The sequence below is a fragment of the Silurus aristotelis genome (assembly GCF_946808225.1).
Source record: "Silurus aristotelis genome assembly, chromosome: 1".
In the NCBI taxonomy this organism is placed as follows: domain Eukaryota; kingdom Metazoa; phylum Chordata; class Actinopteri; order Siluriformes; family Siluridae; genus Silurus; species Silurus aristotelis.
Genome location: NC_139574.1, coordinates 226,270 through 254,114, shown reverse-complemented (window position 1 = coordinate 254,114; position 27,845 = coordinate 226,270). Strand labels below are relative to the sequence as shown.

Genomic DNA, 27,845 nt, shown 5'->3' with positions numbered 1-27,845 from the left:
ATGACAGAAGACACTTCTTTGTGGTGGTGGAAAAGATGTTCATCTGTTTCAGAAGGGTCAAATTATTGGCATTCTTCAAGCAAAGAAAACATCTAAGGAGATCGCTAATACTACTAAAATTGGATTAAGAAATGTCCAATGCTTTATTAAAAACTGGAAGGATTGTGGGAAACCATCATCTTCGAGGAAGAAATGTTGTCAGAAATAAAACCTTTAATGATCGTGATCGCCGATCACTTAAATGTTTGGTGAAATCAAATAGTAAAAAACAACAGTAGAACTAGAGACTGTGTTCATTAGTGAAATTAGGAGCATTTTTTTACACACACAATGTGAAGGAAACTCAAGGGATTGGGACTAAACAGCTGTGAAGCCTTAAGAAAATCACTCATCAGTGCGGCAAATCATTAAAAAAGCTTCAATTTGCTAGGGATCATAAAGATTGGACTCTGGAGCAATGAAAGAATGTCATGTGGTCTGATGAGTCCAGATTGACCCTGTTTCAGAGTGACGGGTACATCAGGGTAAGAAGAGAGGTGGATTAACTGTACAAGCCTGTGGGGGCAGTGCTGTGATCTGGGGTTGCTGCAGTCGGTCTGGGTTCAGCAACATTATGTGCTCAAAGAATGAGGTCAGCTGACTACCTGAATATACGGAATGACCAGGTTATTCCCTCAATTGATTTTTTCCAAGATGAGAATGCCAGAATTCATTAGGCAAATTGTGAGAGAGTCGTTCTGGAAGCATGAAACATTTTTACACATGGAATGACCACCACAGAGTCCAGACCTTAACCTCTGGGATGTGCTGGAGGAGACTTTGAGCAGCAGTCTGACTCTCCCATCATCGATACAAGATCTTGATGAAAAAAACTGCAACTCTGGATGGGAAAAAATGTTGTAACATTGTAGAAGCTTATTAAAACAATGTCAATGGCGAATGCGTGCCGTAATCAAAGCTACAGGCGGTCAGATGAAATATTAGTGTGTGTGTGACTTTTTATTTTGGATGGCCAGTGTGTATTGTGTACATGTCTGAATCCAGGTCAATGTAGCAATTTTTAAACTGTACAGTTTCACGTTTCTGTGTGTAGAATGTGATTACATTTATTATATTAAATGTTTATTTCTGCAAACTCCTGACCTGTTCAGGAGGAGTTTCCTTTCCAATTAATAATTAGGATTAGGGCAGCATCACTGAGAGTAATTACAGGAATATATCAGTAAAAGTTATTAATGATTATTTTGGTATACTGGAAATGAATGAGGGGTAAAAATGGATCATCAGTTGATAGCCATTTCAGAAACGTTCTGGCCGTTTTAAATATCATTAATAATTAATAATGGTACAGCATTCTGCAGGTCCTTATTTATAAATGTACAAGTTGTTCTTTCCACTCAATGATACTTGAAACCTGTGTTTTTGATGCGAATAAAAATTATTTTATGTAATTATAAATTATAAATTATATTATGTAAACACAATATTTTTGTGTGTGTGTGTGTGTGTGTGTGTGTGTGTGTGTGTGTGTGTGTGTGTGTGTGTGTGTGTGTGTGTGTGTGTGTAGGATTTGGTTTGGAGGCTACCTTCTTGTTGGTTGTTGGTTTTTCTCACTCTAAAGGAGTAGCCATCTCTTTCCTTGTCCTTGCTGTGGGTTTCAGTGGCTTTGCCATCTCAGGTACAATCTTTAGAACACCAAAATGTGGACTTAAGATACTATAGAAGATAACAGTGAATAAATGTTTAATGTTTTAGATTTAAGGTTCTTAGTGTATGTGTAAATGGGGTTAGGGGTATTTGGTGTATGTGTAAATGGGGTTAGGGGGTATTTGGTGTATGTGTAAACGGGTAAGGGGTATTTGGTGTATGTGTAAACTGGGTTAGGGGTATTTGGTGTATGTGTAAACTGGGTTAGGAGTATTTGGTGTATGTGTAAACTGGGTTAGGGGTATTTGGTGTATGTGTAAACTGGGTTAGGGGTATTTGGTGTATGTGTAAACTGGGTTAGGGGTATTTGGTGTATGTGTAAACTGGTTTAGGGGTATTTGGTGTATGTGTAAACTGGGTTAGGGGTATTTGGTGTATGTGTAAACTGGGTTAGGGGTATTTGGTGTATGTGTAAACTGGGTTAGGGGTATTTGGTGTATGTGTAAACTGGGTTAGGAGTATTTGGTTTATGTGTAAACGGGGTAAGGGGTATTTGGTGTATGTGTAAACTGGGTTAGGAGTATTTGGTGTATGTGTAAACTGGGTTAGGGGTATTTGGTTTATGTGTAAACGGGGTAAGGGGTATTTGGTGTATGTGTAAACTGGGTTAGGAGTATTTGGTGTATGTGTAAACTGGGTTAGGGGTATTTGGTGTATGTGTAAACTGGGTTAGGGGTATTTGGTGTATGTGTAAACTGGGTTAGGGGTATTTGGTGTATGTGTAAACTGGGTTAGGGGTATTTGGTGTATGTGTAAATGGGGTTAGGGGTATTTGGTGTAGTTATGTAGGTTATGAGTGTTAGATATTATGTTAGTATATTATTTATGTTGGTTAAGGTCCCCTGGTGGTCTAGTGGTTAAGATGCAGCGCTCTCACCGCTGCGACCCGGGTTCGATTCCCGGTCAGGGAACCATCCCCAGCCACTCTTAGTGCCGGTCCCAAGCCCGGATAAATTGGGGAGGGTTGCGTTAGGAAGGGCATCCAGCGTAAAACATGTGCCAAATCAAACGTGCGGAGGATCCGCTGTGGCGCCCCCTAACGGGAGAAGCCGAAAAGAAACTTATAATTATTTATGTTGGTTAGTGTTTATGTGAGAGGTTAAATGGTTAAATGTGTTTGTTGTCTTTAGGATTTAATGTGAATAATTTGGACATTGCCCCCCGTTATGCCAGAATCCTAATGGGCATCTCTAATAGGGTGGGTACTTTATCAGGCATGGTGTGTCCTGTCATAGTGGGAGCTATGACAAAACACAAGGTATATACTCACACACACACACACACACACACACACACACACACACACACAAACACACACACAAACACAGTTGTTTTTAGAAGTTGTTTGTTGACTGCAAATGACTGTTCAGTGCCAGAACAGAGAAGAGTCCTCCTTCTACCCTGGGAGATGACAGGAGATCATTTGTTGAGGATCTAAAGGGGGCAGTTACAGTGGTAGATGATTGAGTAGATGAGCTTACTGGTAGATCTGCCTCTGGTTTGTGACTGAGAGCTTCTGAGTGGTTCTGACTTGATGCACATGTCAAAAATGTTACCAGGGATAATGCTGAACTTAAAATAATGACCAGACAAACAAATGTATAGTTCTAGCTGCAGAAAACACTTCAGAACATTTTACACACACACACACACACACACACACACACACACACACACACACACACACACACACACACACACACACACACACACACACACAGAGACACACACACACACAGAGACACACACACACACACACACACACACACATGGAAGCTCTTCCTCATATTTTATTAAACCCTGCCCACAATTCACGCCTGATAGAACTCATTAGCATAAAACAACACTACAGAATCAGCACGTGAAGTAGAGAATAAAAATCAGCTTTGAGAGAGAATCGATTTATTAAACACTTTATACGCTACAACTATATACGCTACAACTATATACGCTACAACTATATACGCTACAACTATATACGCTACACTATATACGCTACACTATATACGCTACAACTATATACTATATACGCTAAAACTATATACGCTACAACTATATACGCTACAACTATATACGCTACACTATATACGCTACAACTATATACGCTACACTATATACGCTACACTATATGCGCTACAACTATATACGCTACACTATATACGCTACACTATATACGCTACACTATATACGCTACACTATATGCGCTACAACTATATACGCTACACTATATACGCTACACTATATACGCTACAACTATATACGCTACACCTATATACGCTACGCTATATACGCTACACTATATACGCTACAACTATATACGCTACAACTATATACGCTACACTATATACGCTACACTATATACGCTACACCATATACGCTACACCATATACGCTACACTATATACGCTACACTATATACGCTACACTATATACGCTACACCATATACGCTACAACTATATACGCTACACCTATATACGCTACACTATATACGCTACAACTATATACGCTACACTATATACGCTACACTATATACGCTACAACTATATACGCTACACTATATACACTACAACTATATACGCTACACTATATACGCTACAACTATATACGCTACACTATATACGCTACAACTATATACGCTACAACTATATACGCTACACTATATACGCTACACTATATACGCTACAACTATATACGCTACACTATATACGCTACAACTATATACACTACACTATATACGCTACAACTATATACGCTACACTATATACGCTACAACTATATACGCTACACTATATACGCTACAACTATATACACTACACTATATACGCTACAACTATATACGCTACACTATATACACTACAACTATATACACTACAACTATATACGCTACACTATATACGCTACAACTATATACGCTACACTATATACGCTACAACTATATACGCTACAACTATATACGCTACAACTATATACGCTACACTATATACGCTACACTATATACGCTACAACTATATACGCTACACTATATACGCTACACTATATACGCTACACTATATGCGCTACAACTATATACGCTACACTATATACGCTACACTATATACGCTACAACTATATACGCTACAACTATATACGCTACACTATATACGCTACACTACATACGCTACAACTATATACGCTACACTATATACGCTACAACTATATACGCTACACTATATACGCTACACTATATACGCTACACTATATGCGCTACAACTATATACGCTACACTATATACGCTACAACTATATACGCTAAAACTATATACGCTACAACTATATACGCTACACTATATACACTACAACTATATACGCTACACTATATACGCTACAACTATATACGCTACACTATATACGCTACACTATATGCGCTACAACTATATACGCTACACTATATACGCTACACTATATACGCTACACTATATACGCTACACTATATACGCTACACTATATGCGCTACAACTATATACGCTACACTATATACGCTACACTATATACGCTACACTATATGCGCTACAACTATATACGCTACACCTATATACGCTACGCTATATACGCTACGCTATATACGCTACGCTATATACGCTACAACTATATACGCTACAACTATATACGCTACACTATATACGCTACACTATATACGCTACACCATATACGCTACAACTATATACGCTACACTATATACGCTACACTATATACGCTACACCATATACGCTACAACTATATACGCTACACCTATATACGCTACACTATATACGCTACAACTATATACGCTACAACTATATACGCTACACTATATACGCTACACTATATACGCTACAACTATATACGCTACACTATATACGCTACACTATATGCGCTACAACTATATACGCTACACTATATACGCTACACTATATACGCTACACTATATACGCTACACTATATACGCTACACTATATGCGCTACAACTATATACGCTACACTATATACGCTACACTATATACGCTACACTATATGCGCTACAACTATATACGCTACACCTATATACGCTACGCTATATACGCTACGCTATATACGCTACGCTATATACGCTACAACTATATACGCTACACTATATACGCTACACTATATACGCTACACCATATACGCTACAACTATATACGCTACACCTATATACGCTACACTATATACGCTACAACTATATACGCTACAACTATATACGCTACACTATATACGCTACACTATATACGCTACAACTATATATGCTACACTATATACGCTACAACTATATACGCTACACTATATACGCTACAGTATATACGCTACACTAAATGCGCTACAACTATATACGCTACACTATATACGCTACAACTATATACGCTACACTATATACGCTACAACTATATACGCTACACTATATACGCTACACTATATACGCTACACTATATGCGCTACAACTATATACGCTACACTATATACGCTACACTATATACGCTACAACTATATACGCTACAACTATATACGCTACACTATATACGCTACAACTATATACACTACACTATATACGCTACAACTATATACGCTACACTATATACGCTACAACTATATACGCTACAACTATATACGCTACACTATATACGCTACAACTATATACGCTACAACTATATACGCTACAACTATATACGCTACAACTATATACGCTACACTATATACGCTACACTATATACGCTACACTATATGCGCTACAACTATATACGCTACACTATATACGCTACAACTATATACGCTACAACTATATGCGCTACAACTATATACGCTACACTATATACGCTACACTATATACGCTACAACTATATACGCTCCAACTATATACGCTACACTATATACGCTACACTATATACGCTACAACTATATACGTTACACTATATACGCTACAACTATATACGCTACACTATATACGCTACACTATATACGCTACAACTATATACGCTACACTATATACGCTACAACAAATACGCTACACTATATACGCTACAACTATATACGCTACACTATATACGCTACACTATATACGCTACACTATATACGCTACACTATATGCGCTACAACTATATACGCTACACTATATACGCTACAACTATATACGCTACACTATATACGCTACAACTATATACGCTACAACTATATACGCTACACTATATACGCTACACTATATACGCTACAACTAGATACGCTACACTATATACGCTACAACTATATACGCTACACTATATACGCTACACTATATACGCTACACTATATGCGCTACAACTATATACGCTACACTATATGCGCTACAACTATATACGCTACACTATATACGCTACAACTATATACGCTACAACTATATACGCTACACTATATACGCTACACTATATACGCTACACTATATGCGCTACAACTATATACGCTACACTATATACGCTACACTATATGCGCTACAACTATATACGCTACACTATATACGCTACAACTATATACGCTACACTATATACGCTACACTATATACGCTACACGATATACGCTACAACTATATACGCTACAACTATATTCGCTACACTATATACGCTACACCATATAGGCTACACCATATACGCTACAACTATATACGCTACACTATATACGCTACACCATATACGCTACACCATATACGCTACAACTATATACGCTACACTATATACGCTACAGTATATACGCTACACTATATACGCTACACTATATGCGCTACAACTATATACGCTACACTATATACGCTACAACTATATACGCTACACTATATACGCTACAACTATATACGCTACACTATATGCGCTACAACTATATACGCTACACTATATATGCTACAACTATATACGCTACAACTATATACGCTACACTATATACGCTACACTATATACGCTACACTATATGCGCTACAACTATATACGCTACACTATATACGCTACACTATATGCGCTACAACTATATACGCTACACTATATACGCTACAACTATATACGCTACACTATATGCGCTACAACTATATACGCTACACTATATACGCTACAACTATATACGCTACACTATATACGCTACACTATATACGCTACACGATATACGCTACAACTATATACGCTACAACTATATACGCTACACTATATACGCTACACCATATAGGCTACACCATATACGCTACAACTATATACGCTACACTATATACGCTACACCATATACGCTACACCATATACGCTACAACTATATACGCTACAACTATATACGCTACACTATATACGCTACACTATATACACTACAACTATATACGCTACACTATATACACTACAGTATATACACTACACTAAATGCGCTACAACTATATACACTACACTATATACGCTACAACTATATACGCTACACTATATACGCTACAACTATATACGCTACACTATATATGCTACAACTATATACGCTACACTATATACGCTACACTTTATACACTACACTTTATATACTACAACTATATACGCTACACTATATACGCTACACTATATACGCTACACTATATACGCTACACTATATACGCTACACTATATACGCTACACTATATGCGCTACACTATATGCGCTACAACTATATACGCTACAACTATATACGCTACACTATATACGCTACAACTATATACGCTACACTATATGCGCTACAACTATATACGCTACACTATATACGCTACACTATATACGCTCCAACTATATACGCTCCAACTATATACGCTCCAACTATATACGCTACAACTATATACATTACACTATATACGCTACAACATATACGCTACAACATATACGCTACAACATATACGCTACAACTATATACGCTACACCTATATACGCTACAACTATATACTCTACACTATATACGCTACAACTATATACGCTACACTATATACGCTACAACTATACACGCTACAACTATACACGCTACAACTATATACGCTACACTATATACACTACACTATATGCGCTACAACTATATACGCTACACTATATACGCTACACTATATACGCTACACTATATGCGCTACACTATATGCGCTACAACTATATACACTACACTATATGCGCTACACTATATGCGCTACAACTATATACGCTACACTATATACGCTACAACTATATACGCTACACTATATACGCTACACTATATACGCTACACTATATACGCTACAACTATATACGCTACAACTATATACGCTACACTATATACGCTACACCATATACGCTACAACTATATACGCTACACCATATACGCTACAACTATATACGCTACACTATATACGCTACACTATATACGCTACAACTATATACGCTACAACTATATACGCTACACTATATACACTACACTATATACGCTACAACTATATACGCTACACTATATACACTACAACTATATACGCTACACTACATACACTACAGTATATACACTACACTAAATGCGCTACAACTATATACACTACACTATATACGCTACAACTATATACGCTACACTATATACGCTACAACTATATACGCTACACTATATACACTACACTATATGCGCTACAACTATATACGCTACACTATATACGCTACAACTATATACGCTACAACTATATACGCTACACTATATACGCTACAACTATATACGCTACACTATATACGCTACAACTATATACGCTACAACTATATACGTTACACTATATACACTACACTATATGCGCTACAACTATATACGCTACAACTATATACGCTACACTATATACGCTACAACTATATACGCTACACTATATGCGCTACAACTATATACGCTACACTATATACGCTACACTATATACGCTACAACTATATACGCTCCAACTATATACGCTACACTATATACGCTACAACTATATACATTACACTATATACGCTACAGTATATACGCTACACTATATACGCTACAACATATACGCTACAACATATACGCTACAACTATATACGCTACACTATATACGCTACAACAAATACGCTACACTATATACGCTACACTATATACGCTACAACTATAAACGCTACAACTATATACGCTACACTATATACGCTACAACTATATACGCTACACTATATACGCTACAACTATATACGCTACAACTATATACGCTACAACTATATACGCTACAACTATATACGCTACACTATACACGCTACACTATACACGCTACAACTATACACGCTACACTATATACGCTACAAATATATACGCTACATTATATACGCTACAACTATATATGCTACAACTATATACACTACACTATATAGTCAAGTCAAGTCAAGTTTATTTCTTTTGCGCTTTTTACAACAGACATTGTCTCAAAGCAGCTTTACAGAAATCAACAGTGAAGGTGAACGGTGTGTGTTTATCCCTGATGAGCAGCCGTGGCGACTGTGGCAAGGAAAAACTTCCTTAGATGTAATGATGAAGAAACCTTGAGAGGAACCAGACTCAAAAGGGGAACCCATCCTCATTTGGGTGAAATCAAGAGTTTGATCATAAATCTTCAACAATACAGAACACTGGAGAGTGAGAACTAACATGAGCACTGGAGTATAAGATTATAAGTAAATGTTCTTTCAACAGTCTTTGGAATAAAACTAGGAGCAACATTTGTGATCATCACAGATCCAGCATCAGCTTCTCCATGCCAGAGCCTTTAAACACTTCAGAAAGTCGAATGTCAAACTCCACACATGCAGTGGGATCCAATTGGCACTGGTACGTCTCTAGATAGTTCAGGATGTTTTCGAGTTTGGCATTTACTTCTTTAAAGTTTATAATCTTCATGAGGTGGGACGTGACTGAAGCTGGCCAAACCTCAGGAAGCCTCGGGATGGGAAGAGAAAGAGAAGCAGTGGAGAGGAATTAGCATAGCTGCTGTTCATTAACAGCACAAGTTGATAATGTGCATGTGATCAGATGTTCTGGAGCACAAGGTTATGATGTGATGTGTGTTATGTGTAGGCTTTGCTAAAAAGATATGTTTTTAATCTACACTTAAACTGGGAGAGTGTGTCTGAGCCCCGAACACTGTCAGGAAGACTATTCCAGAGTTTAGGAGCCAAATGTGAAAATGCTCTACCACCTTTAGTGGACTTTGCTATTCTAGGAACTACTAGAAGCCCAGAGTTTTGAGATCTCAGGGTGTGTGGTGGATTGTAGCGTGTTAGAAGACTGGATAGATACATGGGAGCCAAATCATTTAGTGCTTTATAAGTGAGTAGCAGTAGTTTGTAGTCTATTCGAAAAACTTAACCGGAAGCCAATGTAGGGACGATAAGATCGGGGTTATGTGATCATATTTTCTTGACCTTATGAGAATTCTGGCTGCCGCATTCTGAACTAACTGAAGCTTGTTTATTAATGATGCAGGACATCCACCTAGTAATGCATTACAGTAGTCTATTCTGGAGGTCATAAACGCATGGACGAGCTTCTCTGCATCAGATATAGACAACATGTTTCTTAGCTTAGAAATATTTCTAAGGTGAAAGAAGGCTGTTTTTGTAACTTGGTTGATGTGATTTTTGAAAGATAAGTTGCTGTCTAAAACAACTCCCAGGTCTTTTACTGTTGAACTAGTGGTTACAGAACATCCGTCTAAATGCAGGTTGAGATGCTGGAGCTTCTGTATACTAGTTTTTGGGCCGATGAGCAAAATCTCCGTCTTATCAGAATTTAAAAGTAGAAAGTTATGGGTCATCCAATATTATTATTATCTCTTATTTCCTTAACACACTCAGTTATGCGAGCTAATTGAGCTGTATCGCCTGGTTTAGATGAGATATATAGCTGAGTATCATCAGCATAACAATGGAAACTAATTCTAATAATATTTCCTAAGGGAAGCATGTATATTGTGAAGAGCAGGGGTCCTAGAACTGAACCTTGTGGCACGCCATAGTTCAGTAGCATTAGCCTGGAAAGCTCTCTATTTAAATCTACGAAATAGTAACGATCAGACAGGTAGGATTTAAACCAGCTTAATGCCTGTCCCTGAATGCCAATGTAATTCTGTAAGCGATCTAGGAGGAGATCATGATCTATAGTATAGAATGCAGCACTATGATCTAGTAAAACTAACAGTGAGATGAAGCCTTGGTCTGAAGCTAAAAACAGGTTATTAGTGATTTTAACTAGAGCAGTTTCTGTGCTATGATGGGGCCTAAAACCTGACTGAAACTCCTCAAAGATATTGTTCTCTTGTAAGTGGGAACAGAACTGGGCAGCGACAATCTTTTCTAAAATCTTAGACATAAATGGGAGATTTGAAATTGGTCTGTAATTCGATAGCGTGTTTGGATCCAGATTAGGTTTTTTAATGAGGGGCTTAATAACTGCTAGCTTGAGGGATTTAGGGACGTGACCTTAAGATAATGACGAGTTAATAATATTGAGAAGAGACTCACCAGCTGTATGGAACACTTCCTTTAGTAGATTTGTTGGAATGGGATCTAACTGACATGTTGTTGATTTAGCTTTCATAATAACATTATACAGCTCTTCCTGTCCTGTACATGTAAAACAGTGTAGTGGTTGAGTTGTAGGTGAGATAATGTTAGGAGATGGTCTCAGAGGTTGAACTGCCACAATTGTTTTTCTAATGTTATCTATTTTTTCAGTGAAGAAATTCATAAAGTCGTCACTACTAAACTGTGATGGAACACGTTTTTCAGATCCCTGATTTGTAGTTAGTTTAGCTACAGTACTGAAAAGGAACCTGGGATTGTTTTGGTTGTTTTCTATGAGTTTGCTCAGGTGTTCAGCTCTAGCAGCTTTTAGCGCCTGTCTGTAGCTGAGCATACTGTCTTTATACGCAATTCTAAATACCTCCACTTTAGTTTTCCTCCATTTTCTCTCCAGATTACGGACTGTTTTCTTGAGGGCATGCGTATGACTATTATACCAAGATGCAGGTGCTTGTTCTCGAACCTTTTTTAACCGGATGGGGGCAACAGTGTCTAAAGTGCTAGTGAGGATAAGGTCTATGTTGTTAGTCATTTCATCAAGATTATTATCAGTTATGGGTTTAGGGTGAAATTGAGATAAATCAGGCAGGTTATTTATGAATCTGTCCTTAGTGGTTGGAATAATAGTCCTACCAAGTCGATACCGTGGTGAAACACGGTTAATCTGCTCTACCGGTAGTGTGTACAGTATGAGGTAATGGTCTGTGATGTCATCACTCTGAGGTAAAATATCTATATCAGTGACATCTGCTCCGTGGAATATTATTAAGTCTAGTGTGTGGTTAAAGCGATGAGTTGGTCTGGTGACGTTTTGTTTAACCCCGAAAGAGTTTAATAAATCGACAAATGTTAATCCTAGAGCATCGTTTACATCATCTACATGAATATTAAAATCTCCTACAAACAGCACTTTATCAAAATCGATCAAGAGGTCTGATAGAAAACAAGCAAACTCTTGAAGAAAATCAGCGTAGGGTCCTGGGGGTCTGTACACGGTGACCAGAGCGAGTTTTCTATGTATGTCTGAAAGTACAATTTTAAGGACGAGCACTTCAAATGATTTAAAGCTGAATCCTAATCTCTGACTAACATTAAGAGAGGCACTCTAAATGGTTCCTACACCCCCCCTCCCACACACACACACACCCCCAGTCTGACGGGGCTCATGCTTATAAACATATCCTGACGGTGTAGACTCGTTTAGACCCATATAATCACCTGGTTTAATCCAGGTCTCAGTGAGACAGAGTGCTGAGAGATTATTCTCTTTGATCATCTCATTTACAATCAGTGCTTTGGGTGCAAGTGATCTAATGTTTAAAAGACCGAACTTTAGAACTTTGTTGTGTTTGTTATTCTGGCATTTTTCAGTTTTAACTGTAATAAGATTATTTCTGGATCTTGTGTATTTAATTCTTGGTTTTACTACCCGAGGAATAGATACGGTTTCTATAAACTGGGCTGTGTGTGAACTTGTAACTATTTGGTCTGTAGTATGCGTGTTCTTATAGTTGAAGATTTCCTGATGTCTTACCAGTCAGATGGTGTGAAGTATCCTAGAGATGTTATCTGATAGCACTGCTGCTCCAACTCTGCTGGGTGCAGGCCATCAGGGCGGAAGAACCTAGGACGCTCCCAGAAACAGTTCCAGTTATTAACAAAGAGAAGTTTGTGCTCTCGACACCATGACTGTAACCATTCATTTAGTGCTAAAAGTCTACTAAACTTCTCAGCCCCTCGCTGGTAAGTGGGAAGAGGTCCTGACACAATGATCCTCGTTGTGGGCGATGTGCTGCGTACCGTCTTCACCAGGATCCTGAAATCCCTCTTTAAGATCTCCGTTTGCCGCAGCCTGGTGTCGTTCATTCCGGCATGGAGAAAAACAGCTCCGAAGTTCTCGTTCAGGATTGCGGGTACCTGCGCAGCGACATCGAGAACACGGGCACCAGGAAAACAGCGAGTGTGCACCTTACCTTTGTCTCCGGTAGCGCAGACATGCCAGACGATGGAATCTCCGAGAATCACGGTATCGTGTTTCGTCTCGCAGGGAGGGGCGAAGCGGTTCTCAGTCGAGCTCTCGAAGGCCGGTGGGGGCTGGGGAGACCTCCTTGCCCGGGGTTTGGCTCGCGGCTTCCGCTGCTGCCGCATCCAAGGTCCGTGGTGCACTGGTGCCGGAGTGAACGATACCTGGACGGGCCGCGTTGTAGGTGCACTGGCCTGGGCAGAGAAACACGCGGAGTTGTGGTGCTGGGAGAGTTAGATTCAACCCGAGAATTTACCTGGGACGAGTGCGCGTCCGCCCGGGATGTTTCCAGCGCCGCTTTCCGCTCTCGCAGCTGGGCATGCTTTGCATGCAGCTCGGGAATTTGTTTCTCCAAAGCTTCCATCTCCAACGCCACCGTTTGCAACTCGAAAGTGTCCTCACCTGCGCTCAGAGTCGGACACACAGACACGGCATAGTGCTTATAATCACAAACAGAGTTAATATACAGAGATATGAGTGAGAGGCAATGAATATAGACAACACTAGTGATAGTCGAGTTAACTGACTACAGGCACAAGTCAGAAGACAACAACAATTTAGGATTATTAAAAGAGAAAAAATGGATAAATAGGTAGATAGTAAAGTTTGAAAACGCCGAGAGAAATACAAACACGGAACTCGCGGCAAACAAGTCAAACACAAAAAAAAGACGTCACCGGAAAAGCAAGGTTGCAAGCTATATACACTACACTATATATGCTACAACTATATACACTACACTATATACACTACACTATATATACTACACTATATATACTACACTATATATGCTACAACTATATACACTACACTATATACACTACACTATATACACTACACTATATATGCTACAACTATATATGCTACAACTATATACGCTACACTATATACACTACACTATATATACTACACTATATATGCTACAACTATATACGCTACACTATATACACTACACTATATATACTACACTATATATGCTACAACTATATACGCTACACTATATACACTACACTATATACACTACACTTTATATACTACACTATATATGCTACAACTATATACACTACACTATATACACTACACTATATACACTACACTATATATACTACAACTATATACGCTACACTATATACACTACACTATATACACTACACTATATATACTACACTATATATGCTACAACTATATACGCTACACTATATACACTACACTTTAAATACTACACTATATGTGCTACAACTATATACACTACACTATATACGCTACACTATATACGCTACACTATATACACTACACTATATATGCTACAACTATATACGCTACACTATATACACTACTCTTTATATACTACACTATATATGCTACAACTATATACGCTACACTATATACACTACACTATATACACTACACTATATACACTACACTATATATACTACACTATATATGCTACAACTATATACACTACACTATATACACTGCACTATATATACTACACTATATATGCTACAACTATATACACTACAACTAGATACACTACACCATATACACTACACCATATATACTACACTATATATGCTACAACTATATACGCTACACTATATACACTACACTTTATATACTACACTATATATGCTACAACTATATACACTACACTATATACACTGCACTATATATACTACACTATATATGCTACAACTATATACACTACACTATATACACTGCACTATATATACTACACTATATATGCTACAACTATATACACTACAACTATATACACTACACTATATACGCTACACTATATACACTACAACTATATACACTACACTATATACACTACACTATATACACTACACTATATACGCTACACTATGTACACTACACTATATACACTCCAACTATATACACTACACTATAAAAACTACACTAGATATGCAACAACTATATACACTACACTATATACACTACACTATATACGCTACACTATATATGCTACACTATATACACTACAACTATATACACTACACTATATACACTACAACTACATACACTAGACTATATACACTACACTATATATACTACAACTCTACACTATGCTATATACACTACACTATATACACTACACTACATACACTACAACTCTACACTACACAATATACACTACAACTCTACACTACACTATATACACACTACACTATATACACTACACTATATATACTACAACTCTACACTATGCTATATACACTACACTATATACACTACACTACATACACTACAACTCTACACTACACTATATACACTACAACTCTACACTACACTATATACACTACAACTCTACACTACACTATATACACTACACTATATATGCTACAAATATACACACTACACTATATACACTACACTACATACACTACACTATATACACTACAACTATATACACTACAACTATATGCACTACACTATATACACTACAACTATATGCACTACACTATATACACTACACTATATATGCTACAAATATACACACTACACTATATACACTACACTACATACACTACACTATATACACTACACTATATACACTACAACTATATACACTACAACTATATGCACTACACTATATACGCTACACTATATACACTACACTTTATATACTACACTATATATGCTACAACTATATACACTACAACTATATACTTCTTCTTCTTCTTCTTTCGGCTGCTCCCATTAGGGGTCGCCACAGCGGATCATCCGTCTCCATACCACCCTGTCCTCTATATCTGCCTCTTTTACACCAACTACCTGCATGTCTTCCCTCACCACATCCATGAACCTCCTCCTTGGCCTTCCTCTTTTCCTCCTACCTGGTGGCTCCATCTTCAGCATTTTTCTACCAATATAATTCATGTCCCTTCTCTGCACATGTCCAAACCATCTCAATCTCGCCTCCCTCGCCTTGTCACCAAAACATCCTACATGTGCTGTCCCTCTAATAAACTCATTTCTAATCTTGTCCATCCTCGTCACTCCCAACGAAACCTCAACATCTTCAGCTCTGCTACCTCCAGCTCCACCTCCTGTCTTTTTTACTCAATGCCACTGTCTCTAATCCATACAACATCGCAGGTCTCACCACAGTCCTATAAACTTTCCCTTTCATTCTTGCAGATACTCTTCTATCACAAATCACTCCTGTCACTCTTCTCCACCCACTCCACCCTGCCTGCACTCTTTTCTTTACTTCCCTAACACACTCTCCATTACTTTGCACTGTTGACCCCAGGTACCTGAACTCCTCCACCTTCTCCACCTCTTCTCCCTGCAACCGCATCACTCCACTGCCCTCCCTCTCATTCACACACATGTACTCTGTCTTACTCCTACTGACTTTCATTCCCCTTCTCTCCAGCGCATATCTCCACCTCTCCAGGCTCTTCTCAACCTGCTCTTTACTCTCACCACAAATCACAATATCATCTGCAAACATCATAGTCCAGGGAGACTCCTGTCTGACATCGTCCGTCAACCTGTCCATTACCACTGCAAACAGGAAAGGGCTCAGGGCCGATCCTTGATGCAGTCCAACCTTCACCCTGAACCAGTCTGTCGTACCTACTGCACACTTTACTGCCGTCACACTGTCCTCATACATGTCCTGCACCACCCTCACATACTTCTCTGACACACCTGACTTCCTCATACAATACCACAACTCCTCTCTCGGCACCCTGTCGTACGCTTTCTCTAAATCCACAAATACACAATGCAGCTCCTTCTGTCCTTCTCTATACTTCTCCATCAACATCCTTAAAGCAAATAAGGCATCTGTGGTGCTCTTCCTCGGCATGAAACCATACTGTTGCTCACAGATGGTCACCTCTTCTCTCAACCTGGCTTCCACTACTCTTTCCCATAACTTCATGGTGTGACTGATCAACTTAATTCCCCTGTAGTTACTGCAGGTCTGCACATCTCCCTTATGCTTAAAGATCGGTACCAGCACACTCCTTCTCCATTCCTCAGGCATCCTCTCCCCTTCCAGAATCCTGTTAAACAATCTGGTTAAAAACTCCACTGCCATCTCTCCTAAACATCTCCACGCTTCTACCGGTATGTCATCTGGTCCAACCGACTTTCCATTCTTCATCCTCTTAATCGCTGCTCTCACTTCCTCCTTACTAATCCTATCTACATCCTGCTTCACCAACTCCACATCCTCCAACCTTCTCTCTCTCTGATTTTCCTCATTCATCAGCTGCTCAAAATACTCCCTCCATCTTCTCAACACACTCTCCTCACTAGTCAACACATTTCCCTCTCCATCCTTTATTGCTCTAACTTGCAGTACATCCTTCCCAGCTCGGTCCCTCTGCTTGGCCAATCGGTATAAATCCTTTTCTCCTTCCTTAGTGTCCAACCTCTTATACAGTTCCTCATATGCCTTTTCCTTGGCTTTCGCCACATCCCTTTTAACCTGCTGCCGCATCTCCTTGTACTCCTGCCTACTTTTCTCATCACTCTGCCGATCCCACTTCTGTTTTGCCAACCTCTTTCCCCTAATGCTCTCCTGCACTTCCTCATTCCACCACCACGTCTCCTTGTCTTGCTTTCTATTTCCAGATGTTACACCAAGTACTTTTCTAGCTGCCTCCCTCATCACTCCTGCAGTGGTTGCCCAATCATCCGGCACCTCTTCACCACCACCGAGCCCCTGTCTGACCTCTTCCCTGAACCTCACACTACACTCTTCCTCCTTCAGTTTCCACCATCTTATTCTTCTTTCAAACCTTACTTTCCTCCTCTTCTTCTTCGCCTCCAAAACCATCCTACAGACCACCATCCGATGCTGTCTAGCTACACTGTCCCCCGACAACACCTTACAGTCTCCAATCTCCTTCAGGTTGCATCTCCTACACAGAAGATAATCCACCTGTGTGCACCTTCCTCCACTCTTATACGTCACCCTATGATCCTCCTTCTTCTTAAAATACGTGTTCACCACTGCCATTTCCATCCTTTTAGCAAAATCTACCACCATCTGCCCTTCCACATTCCTCTCCTTAAAACCATACCTACCCATCACCTCCTCATCACCTCTGTTCCCTTCACCTACATGCCCATTAAAGTCTGCCCCAATCACCAATCGTTCTTTCCTAGGTACACCATCTACCACTTCATCTAATTCACTCCAGAATCTTTCTTTCTCCTCCATCTCACAGCCAACTTGTGGAGCATAGGCACTGATGACATTTATCATCATCCCTTCAACTTCCACCTTCACGATCATCACCCTATCAGAAACTCTCTTCACCTCCACTACACTCTTACTGTACGCTTCCTTCAGAATCACCCCTACACCATTTCTCTTCCCATCCACACCATGATAAAACAGTTTAAACCCACCTCCAATGTTCCTGGCCTTACTCCCGTTCCACTTGGTCTCCTGAACACACAACACATCTACCTTTCTCCTCTCCATCATATCAGCTATCTCTCTCCCTTTACCCGTCATAGTACCAACATTTAAAGTACCAACACGAACCTCTACTCTCCTACACTGCTCCTTTTCCTGCCGTCTCTGTAGACGCCTTCCTCCTCTCCTTCTCCTCCTTCGGCCAACAGTAGCCCAATTTCCACCGGTACCCTGTCGGCTAACGATACCTGTGGCGGTCGTTGTTAACCCGGGCCTCGATCGATCCGGTATGAAATTCTCATTTGTGATCCGCATATTTGATTTGGCACATGTTTTACGCTGGATGCCCTTCCTAACGCAACCCTCCCCATTTACCCGGGCTTGGGACCGGCACTAAGAGTACACTGGCTTGTGCCCCCCTAATGGCTGGGTTACCGTTTCCAAGGTTACTGTTGGTAATACACTAAGACGTCATGGTTTGAAATCATGCATGGCACGGAAGGTTCCCCTGCTTAAACCAGCACATGTCCAGGCACGTCTTAAGTTTGCCAATGACCATTTGGATGATCCAGAGGAGTCATGGGAGAAAGTCATGTGGTCAGATAAAACCAAAATACAACTTTTGGGTCATAATTCCACTAAACGTGTTTGGAGGAAAAAGAATGATGAGTACCATCCCAAGAACACCATCCCTACTGTGAAGCATGGGGGTGGTAGCATCATGCTTTGGGGGTGTTTTTCTGCACATGGGACAGGGCGACTGCACTGTATTAAGGAGAGGATGACCGGGGCCATGTATTGCGAGATTTTGGGGAAAAACCTCCTTCCCTCAGTTAGAGCATTGAAGATGGGTCGAGGCTGGGTCTTCCAACATGACAATAACCCGAAGCACACAGCCAGGATAACCAAGGAGTGGCTCTGTAAGAAGCATATCAAGGTTCTGGCGTGGCCTAGCCAGTCTCCAGATCTAAACCCAATAGAGAATCTTTGGAGGGAGCTCAAACTCCGTGTTTCTCAGCGACAGGCCAGAAACCTGACTGATCTAGAGAAGATCTGTGTGGAGGAGTGGGCCAAAATCCCTCCTGCAGTGTGTGCAAACCTGGTGAAAAACTACAGAAAATACTACCTCTGTAATTGCAAACAAAGGCTCCTGTACCAAATATTAACATTGACTTTCTCAGGTGTTCAAATACTTATTTGCAGCTGTATCATACAAATAAATAGTTTAAAAATCATATATTGTGATTTCTGGATTTTTTTTTTAGATTATGTCTCTCACAGTGGACATGCACCTACGATGACAATTTCAGACCCCTTCATGATTTCTAAGTGGGAGAACTTGCAAAATAGCAGCGTGTTCAAATACTTATTTTCCTCAATGTAACTCTTGAATTCTACAAAGCAAAATGTAACAGATGAACAATGTAACAGAGGAACAGTGTAACAAGAACAGTGTAACAGAAGAACAGTGTAACAGATGAACAGTGTAACAGATGAACAGTGTAATAGGAAAAGTGTAATAGGGGAACAGTATAACAGAGGAACAGAGTATTAAGAACATTGTAACAGGAACAGTGTAACTGTCAGGGAACAGCCTGCCACGCCATCCCTCGACACTCCACACACTCGTAGTCTACCCCCATTGTGCTAAGTACCGGCACCAGATGCTCACATGCAGCTCTATATCTACCCCTGCCTTTCTCACAATCAGTGTCCATTCTACTTGCTTATGTGGGAGAACCTTCCAGGACACGTCGCATGGATAACTTCATACCTGTGGGCACTGTTGCAATCTCGACCCTTCCGAGACCGCACAGATCTAGCCTTTCCTAAGGACATTCCGCTTATAGTGACTTTCCAGTAACTATTGCTTGCTTTTGGTTTGTTACATGGATTCTATGCTCAGTCATAAAAAGAGTTAAGAGTTAAGGACTAAAGTGTCCTCACCACATAAAGTGCAACATGTTACAAACAGTGCAGACACAAAACAGTGTGGGACAAATACACAAAACACACAATAGCGCCGACCAGTAAACCTGCTGTATAATAAATTATACTGTACAATTTGCAAATGAGAAAACAAGTGTGTATTTGTAAACACAAACACAATGCAGTGCAGAAACAGCAGAAGCAGCAGCAGTCAAGAGGCGCAGAACAGCATGAAACAGTATCATATCTTTACATATTGATATAATTTAGTGGTGGAACGGATTGAAATGAGTATTGAGTGTGAGTTGGGTTCAGGTTGTACAGTTTAGTAACACACAGTTGAGTGTGTGTGTGTGTGTGTGTGTGTGTGTGTGTGTGTGTGTGTGTGTGTGTGTGTGTGTGTGTACAGTTCAGTTCTGCGTTGAGGAACCTGATTAGTTGAAGGAAAAAACTGTTGCACAGTCTGGATGTAAGGCCCGAATGCTCTGGAACCTCTTTTCTGATGGCAGGAGGGTGTGTGTGTGTGTGTGTGTGTGTATGAAGAGTGGGTGTGAGGGGTGTGTGAAGAGTGCAGTTTTGCAGATGCAGCATGTGGTATAAATGTCCGTGATAGAGGGGAGAGAGAGACGCAGATTATCTTCTCAGCTGTCCTCACTATCCTCTGTAGGGTCTTGTGAGATGGTGCAGTTCCCAAACCAGGCAATGATGCATCTGCTCAGGATGCTCTCGATGGTCCCTTTTTGAGCTGTGCATTGATACACAGTCGTGAGTCAGCAGAGTGAACAGCAGTGGGCTGAGAACACAGCCCTGAGCGGCCCCAGTCATTAGTGTGGTGGTGCCGGAGATGCTGTTCCCGATCCAGGATCCAGTTGCAGATGGAAGTGTTCAGGCCCAGTGGGCTCAGCTTCTCAATCAGGTGCTGAGGGATGATTGTGTTGAATGCTGAACTGAAGTCTATGAACAGCATTCGTATGTAAGTGTCCTTATTGCAGACGCATTTCAAATGTTCCATTTAAGATTTTAGAAAAGATTGTATCTGTGTCTGCCCAGTTCTGTTCTTTCTTACATGAAAACAATATGTTTGAAGAGTTTCAGTCAGGTTTCAGGCTTCACATGACCTTCTGCTGTATCACTTACAGAATTACATCAGCATTCAGGGACAGGCATTGAGCTGGTTTAAATCCTACCTGCTCCGGATAACATCACACAAACGGATTAAGGAATGTAATGCCATGATTTTTTTACTGAAACATGGCTCAACGACAACATTCCTAGCAGCGCCATTGAGCTTGGGGGTCGCAGTGTTTTCTGGGTGGACAAGACGGCAGAGGACTCTGGTAAGCGCAGAGGTGGAGGTCTGTACATTTATGTTAACAAATAATGGTGCATGGACTCTACTGTTACTGAAAGTCATTGCTCTGTTCATTTAGAGTATTTAAAGATTAAGTGCAGACCCTTTTATTTACAGAGAGAATTCTCAGCCATTGTTGTGACTGCGGTGTACATTCTGCCGGATGCTAATGCTAAACTAGCTATGGAGGAACTGCACGCAGCTATCAGCAAACAGCCGTCTTCACATCCTGAAGGAGCTATCGTTGTTGCTGAAGATTTCAACCACTCCAACCTGAGATCTGTTTTACCAAAATTTCACCGTAATGTCTCCTGCTCTACCAGAGGGGACAATATACTGGACCAGGTATACACAACCATTCCCCTCCCCAATTGGGTCAGTCTGATCACCTATCTTTGTTCATGCTACCTAAATACACACCACTGATCAAACGGGTGAAAACAGCTGTGAGAACAGTAAAGGTGTGGCCAGAGGGGGCCATTTCTTCTCTACAGCAACAGTTTCAGGATACTGGCTGAAACATGTTTGCCTCACAGGCCACACTGGACTCTCACACAGACATGGACATTCACACATCATCTGTTTTGGACCATATCAACATGTGCATTGACAAGTCACTACCGTCAAACACGTGAAATGCTTACCTAAACATCTTTTACGCTCGTTTCGAGGCTGCAGCTAACCACGCTAGCGGCGCTAGCGGCACAAACAGCATGCACGCCAAGAGTGCCGGAGAGGTGAATCTCGGAGCATGGGGTGAGGAGGGCATTCAACAGAGTGAATACCAGGAAGGCAGCAGGACCAGATGGCATCACAGGTCGGGTTCTGAAAGCCTGCGCTGACCAACTAGCACCGGTGTTCACTGAGATATTTAACCTCTCACTGGAACAATCTGTTGTCCCCTCATGTTTCAAACAGTCCACCATTGTTCCTGTTCCGAAGAAACCCCAGCCCGCCTGCCTTAATGACCATTGCCCTGAGCCTTGACCTCAGTAGTGATGAAGTGCTTTGAGAGACTGGTCAGAGACTTCATCACTACCAGACACACTGGATCCTCTACAGTTCGCGTACCGTCAGAATCGTTCTACTCAGGACGCCATTGCATATCTCCTCCACACTACGATGAGCCACCTGGACCACAGAAATGATAATTATACAAATATCCTGTTTGTGGACTACAGTTCAGCATTTAACACCATAATTCCCTCCACAATCACCTCTAAGTTGGAAGTCCTGGGACTCAGCCTGCTGCTGTATCAATGGATCTCTAACTTCCTGACAGACAGATCACAAGCCGTACAGGTGGGAAAACACACCTCATCCACCCTCACCCTCAGCACTGTAGCTCCCCCCGGGTTGTGTTCTGAGCCCCCTGCTGTACTCACTATACACATACGACTGTGTGGCGACTTCTAACTCCACAACCATCATCAAGTTTGCTGATGACAATGTTGTGGTGGCCCAACAACAATGAGATGGCCTACCTACAGGAAGTTAAAAACCTGGAGAAATGGTGCCAGGAGTACAACCTTCTCCTGAACGTCAGCAAGACTAAGGAATTAATAGTAGACTTCAGCACGAAGCAGAAGCAGTCATACCAACCGCTGAACATCAACGGGACCCCAGTGGAGAGAGTGGACAGTTTCCGGTACCTAAGTGTTCTCATCACACAGGACCTGTCTTGGTCCTGTCACACCAACACCCTGGTGAAGAAGGCCTGGCAGCGTCTGTATCATCTGGGACTTCAATGGACTTTAACCTTCCCTCTCAGGTGCTAAAGACTTTTTACACTTGTACCATTGAGAGCGTTTTGACGGGTAGCATTACTTTCTGGTTTGGGAACAGCACCATGCAGGACAGGTGAGACCTCCAGAAGGTGGTGCGTTCAGCTGAACGTACCATCCACACCAAGCTCCCTAACCTGCAGGACATCTACAGCATGCGGTGCAGAACCAGAGCTAGGAAGATTGTAAAGGACCTCAACCATCCCAATAATGGATCTTTTTTTTTTTGTTGAACACAGAGAGAATGAGGAGGAGCTTCTTCCCGCAGGGTTTCCTTTGAACCAGGAAACACCCAGGATCTAAAAGTGGCCCACTCTCTCCATCATCACACTTTTTCTCTGCACATATTTTTCTTTTCGCACTACGACACTTTAAACTCTGGACTGTCACTTTAGCTCTGGACTCGCACAGCACAATGCACTTTATATTTTATACCACACCATACCGCACACAGACACTTGAAGGACAATCACATAAACCCCCTTAAATTGTTTACTGTTTTACTGTTTACTTCTATAAGCATATTTTGTATATACACCTTTTTTTACTCATATAATATCTTTATATATTTTCTTATATTTTATATAGTTTTATACTTTATCTATCTGTCTTCTTTTTCTTTGTTTTTATTTTTCTCCCCATCCCATTCCCTCATGCCGGACCGTCATAAAAAGCATTTCCCTGCATGTCGTACCCTGTATGTATGTGTATGTGACAAATAAAATTTGATATGATTTGATTTGATTTGGTTAAACAGAAGCCATGGATGAACTCTGAATTTGGTCTCCTGTTTAAAAGCAAGAGATGCTTTCTTTAAATCTGGCAACGTAGAGGACTACAACAGAGCCAGGGCCAACCTAAAAAGAGGCATCAGGAGAACCAAGCTTACATTCAAACTCCACATAGAAGAGCACTTCCACAACTCTGACCCCAGACACATGTGGAAAGGCATCCAGTCTATCAAGGACTACAAACCAACAGCTCGATCTCAACCGACCAGCAGTGACTTCCAACTGGACGAACACAATCACTTTTTTGCTCATTTCGATAGGACATTTCAACTCAACCACGGACTCTTCTACTGCTTACAGCCCACTTTCACTCTCAACAACGGACATCTATTCAGCATTTAGCAGAGTGGATGCACGCAAGGCAGCAGGTCCGGACGGCATACCGGGACGTGTTCTCAGAGCATGCGCTGGAAAACTGCCACAGGTTTTCACTGACATTTTCAACCTGTCACTGGCCCAAGCCATGGTTCCTATACACCTGAAGACCACAACTATCATACCTGTGCCTAAGCACTAAGCTGCCGAATGCCTGAATGACTTTTGCCCAGTTGCACTCACCCCTACTCGCTATAAAGTGCTTTGAAAAACTGGTCCTGAATCACCTCACTGCGGGCCTACCACCTACACTGGACCCACACCAGTTTGCCTATCACACGAACAGGTCAACAGAGGATGCAGTTTCCACAGCTGTTCTTTCAGCCCTCACACACCTGGGTAAAAGCAACACCTACATTAGAATGCTGTTTATTGACTTTAGCTCTGTATTCAATACAGTCCTCCTCACTGTACTGATCATTAAGCTTGGTGACCTGGGTATCTGCACCTCCACTTGCAGATGGATTTTGGACTTTCTCTCCAACAGACCTCAATCTGTTAGGTTGGGCAACCAGGTATCCTCAACCCTCATTGTGAACACTGGCATCCAACAGGGCTGTGTTCTGAGCCCACTACTCTACTCCCTGTCCACCCACGATTGTGCTCCTCTGTATAACTTCAAGATCTTCATCAAGTATGCAGATGACACCACCGTGGTCAGCCAGATTGACAACAATGACGAATCGGCCTACAGGGAAAAGATCCAAAGCCTGACAGCATGGTGTGCCACCAACAACCTGACCCTCAACGCCATAAAGACTAAAGAAATCATCGTGGACTTCTGGAAATCCAACAGCAGGAGACATTCCCCAGTCAACATCAACAGAACTGAGGTATAGAGAGTCTCCAGATTTAAGTCAAGTCAAGATTTAATTTGCTCTGGTTAAGAAAGCACAGCAACGCCTGTACTTCTTGAGAAGTCTCAAGAAAGCTCATCGGTCCCCAGGGATTTGAAAGAGTTTCTACAGCTGCATCATCGAGAGCATCCTGACCAACTCCATCACTGTATGGTACGGAGGCTCCACTGTGTGTAAACGTAAAGCCCTGCAAAGGCTGGTCAAAATCGCCCAACGCGATATTAGCACCCAACTACCTGCCATTGAACACCTCCCTTTTACATTTACATTTGCGGCATTTAGCAGACGCCCTTATCCAGAGCGACGTACAAAAATGCTTTGAGTCTCTAGTAATGAATAAATCTACGCTGGTACGCCAGATTACAAACTTTATATAAATATAACCCTAGAATTCTACAAACTTGGAAAGTGCTAATTTAAGTGTTTCAGGAAGAGGTAGGTCTTCAGTCATTGCTTAAAGATAGTCAGGGACTCCGCTGTACGGACATCTAGGGGAAGTTCATTCCACCACCTTGGTGCCAGAACAGAGAAGAGCCTTGAAGTGTACTTACCTCTCATTCTGAGAGAAGGTGATACCAGTCGAGCAGTGCTGGAGGATCTCAGACAGCGTGGTACAGTGCGAAATGTGATAAGGTCTCTAAGGTAAGATGGCGCCGGTCCATTTTTGGCCTTGTAGGCAAGCATCAGTGTTTTAAATCTGATACGTGCAGCTACTGGAAGCCAGTGAAGGGAGGGCAGCAGTGGGGTGGTGTGGGAGAACTTGGGCTGATTGAACACAAGCCGTGCAGCTGCGTTGTGGATCATTTGCAGTGAACGGATAGCGTTCAGGGGAAGACCTGCCAGCAGAGAGTTGCAGTAGTCCAGTCTTAAAATTACAAGAGAATGAACAAGCACCTGGGCAGCCTGTGTTGACAGAAATGGTCAAATCCTTCGGATGTTGTGGAGAAGAAATCTACAAGAACGAGACACATTAGCAACATGTGGGAAGAAGGACAGTTCATAAAAGCATGGCAGGTGTGAGTTCAGTGACGTCAGTTCGTGTTTACTGTTGTTG

The 27,845-nt window shown here is 41.0% G+C and overlaps 2 protein-coding genes across 2 annotated transcripts in view; one reads left to right on the top strand and one right to left on the bottom strand.

Moving 5' to 3' along the window:
* LOC310729622 (uncharacterized protein) overlaps positions 1 to 27,845 on the top strand; it is a 441,633-nt gene that overhangs the window by 410,776 nt on the left and 3,012 nt on the right. The window lies entirely within an intron of this gene.
* LOC310726568 (uncharacterized protein) lies at positions 2,872 to 14,850 on the bottom strand (the record flags this gene model as incomplete). Its single annotated transcript, XM_083542288.1, has 3 exons — positions 13,806 to 14,850; positions 10,451 to 10,629; positions 2,872 to 2,933 (listed from the first exon to the last, which is right to left on the bottom strand). Exons 1-3 carry the CDS (start codon positions 14,417 to 14,419, stop codon positions 2,872 to 2,874), a joined length of 855 nt encoding a protein of 284 aa, XP_083398414.1. The 5' UTR covers positions 14,420 to 14,850.